Source organism: Cyclopterus lumpus, chromosome 16 (genome assembly GCF_009769545.1).
Source record: "Cyclopterus lumpus isolate fCycLum1 chromosome 16, fCycLum1.pri, whole genome shotgun sequence".
NCBI classification, from domain to species: Eukaryota; Metazoa; Chordata; class Actinopteri; order Perciformes; family Cyclopteridae; genus Cyclopterus; species Cyclopterus lumpus.
In genome coordinates, this window is record NC_046981.1 from 10,620,305 (window position 1) to 10,623,269 (window position 2,965).

Here is a 2,965-nt window from a genome sequence, read left to right on the forward strand (position 1 = left end):
AGTGAAAAGAAATTCAGACATAATGGTAATATTATTTCTAGTCATTAGTTCCTTTATTCATTGCACACCAGTTTGTGTTGTACAGTGAACATCAGGGTTGCCATTCCTCAAGATGAACAGGGTTGAACTCAAGAAACTTTGACTCAGTCTCATGGTGAACATTTGTAGCTTCTGTAAAAGTGTGTTTCCTGGGACCCAAGAAGAGCCTCCCATAGACACTGAAAAACAGATTAAAACATATTTAACATATTAAATAAGTCTATGATGGAGTACACCTATTCCTCATTGAAATTGCTGCCGTCTAAAATTGAGAACCTCACTTTCAACCGTTCAAAACATAAACTGCATTATATAAATTAGAGTTTGCTAAGTGCTCAAGTGGTTTGTTGTCATATGAGACAAGACTCGTACTTGCCAATGCTTTGCCAGCACCGCTGATCAAACACTCCATTCCCCATGAAATAAAAGCTGGTTGAAATTACACTATAGGAGCCAACGGAGAGAAAGAGAAAATCAATGTTTGACCACTCGATCTACTCTCTTTCAGTTTGTCAGTCCAGGATCTCTTTGATGCACCAGCAGCAGAGGAGGAAGTAGAGGCATTCCTTAACTGACTGGATGAAACCATATGCAACGTTTCCTCCAAGGAAGTTCTTGCCTCTCCCCAGACCCATGGCCATGTCCCTCAGGTGCTGTCCCAGAGAGGAGGAGGGCGTGGCCTGAGGAAGAGGACGCTGGGGATGCATGGCTCCGAAGAGGAACTTGAGGTAGAGGCAACAAGGAGGGCAGTCGATGAGAAGAAATAGAAGGTGATGTCTGACAGCCTGGTCCAGTGCAACAGCTGAGGTCTGTTTCGTATCCTGGCACAGTTCGCTCCTCTACTTATAACCTCCTAAACAAACTTGGACAGCTTCCATTCACATCCTCCTTTTTCTTGACTGTTCCCTGCTTTCACACATCTGCTGATTGATTAAAGGCCTTGTTTACCATTGCTGTGCAATGTTCCTCTCTGTTGTATAGTACCCCCCAGGCTCCAATATTCCCTGAATCAGCTCCCTGCAGTTACAGGCTCATCTGTTCACAAGCCAGAGTTCCAGTAGCTCCAATACACTCCCACCGCATCCCTTTGTTCAGGACAGAAGGTGACAAGCTACCAAAGCTTCTAGCAGTGTGTCCTTTGTTGTTTCATTTTCCATCAGTTTTTTTGGTGTACTTTGATAGAAAAATTAAAAGGGATTTTTAAAAAAAAGAATCCTTTCCAACAAAGTGATAAACACTCAGGCTAAATAAACACTCAGTCACTCGTATCAAAAACCAAACTCACAGACAGAGATGAATGATATACGTATTTATATATGCAATCTATATTTTCAGATACAGGTGCAAACAGAAATGTTTCCCTATGAACAAAAAAAAAAAAGTACACAATTTGAAAGTAACCTTTGGCTTTCACAAATTAAAAAGTACAACATCAACACCAACGACAAACATTTAAAAAAAAAGAAGAAAAAAAAATAGGATTTTCATGCAACAAAGGCATCTGTGATGAGCAATGATAGAACAAGACGGGTTCACTAATGATGCAGAGGGGCAGGCGGGTGTGTATCACACACTAACACAAACACACTCTGTCTAATGGCAGATCTTGAAGCTTTGGTTTTTCCTACAAACACCTGAACAGGCAGAGTGCGAGTACCTGACTGACCCAGCTGTCACTGTGGTGTGTGTGTGTGTGTGTGTGTGTGTGGGTGTGTCCATGTTCAATTAGATGAGAGCCCAGTTAAGGGTCTGAGGACTAGTTGACCTTCTCATATGTCACGAGTGTGGCCTCAATCTCTTTGACAAGTGTCTTTAAGAAGAGCTACCTCAGTGCTGTGGTGTCTGTGTTACTTATCTAAAACACTATTAAAGATACAACTATAAGAACAATGATCCAAAACTAAGCTAACCAGTCAAAAGTTGATGTTATTTACAGACGGTCAGGAAATACCCCCACCCCGATGGTGACATCAAGTATCTGTGACTGGAAGCTGTATGCATAAATATACATCAGGGGAGATTGCCATCACTGGATCTGTGTGTGAGTTTAGTGGAGTGTCATTTGTGCAGTCTTTGTTTAATTGAGAGGCTTGTGTAGGATTCTCCTGTAGTCCACTACATTTGAATTAAGTACATAAGGTGACTGCATTAAAGTGAAGTGACTGCATTGACGAAACAAGGCACAATTCAAAATATATATTTTTTTAAAAACGTCATGAACTGAGGGAGGAGAAAGAGGAAAGGAGAAACAATAATGTGAACTTCTCGCCCCCTGATCCTAAAAAACGTGTGACAACAGCACCAACTAAATGTGGCTTAACATTAGCAATGCTTCCCCAAACCACGTCATATTTTTTTTTCTTATTTTATTTTATTTTTTGAAGAGGACATTATTCCCTCATGTGATTAAAAAATAAAGCAACATTACAATACACAAAATTACCTAACCGGTTACAATGACATAATTTGCATAATTCTTTGCAAAGGGAAATTCATTTCTTAGACTGTTCAACATTTCTTATTAGCCAACGTTTAAAGGGGCCCCTCTTTAACTACTCTTTTGCTTTCAGTCAGAATCCTCTGTAAAGATATATAACCCATAGATTGTCAGTGCAAACACATCAATGAAAAGCATCAGGTCATAGTGAAGCTCTTCGTAATGTTGTTCTTGCGATTGTGGGTGACATCAATGCACAATTTACATTAAAAAAATTCTTATTTCTTCTTTCTTATGATGTATTCAGGCATAATCTCCTCAATTCTTCTCCCCTCTAAAACAGGCTCATTTTATTTGCTGTAAGCACACAAGACCGATAACTGCTAATAATTGTCATTTCTCTGCTGTTAGCGACCAAGTTCATGTTCTTTGGCAGAACAGGTGTGTGTGTTGTATCCGTGTTTCCAGCGGGATTACGGGGATACAGCG

General features: G+C 40.1%; 1 protein-coding gene across 1 annotated transcript; it reads right to left on the reverse strand.

Annotated features, from left to right (window-relative positions):
- Positions 1 to 71: 71 nt before the first annotated feature.
- Positions 72 to 2,842, reverse strand: lenep (lens epithelial protein). The gene has a single exon (XM_034554293.1). The coding sequence runs from the start codon at positions 744 to 746 to the stop codon at positions 552 to 554; it is 195 nt and encodes a 64-aa protein (XP_034410184.1). The 5' UTR covers positions 747 to 2,842; the 3' UTR covers positions 72 to 551.
- Between the last annotated feature and the right edge of the window lie 123 nt (positions 2,843 to 2,965).

Coding starts and splice junctions, on each gene's coding strand:
- lenep (XM_034554293.1), bottom strand. CDS start 746: ATGCATCCCCAGCGTCCTCTTCCTCAGGCCACGCCCTCCTCCTCTCTG.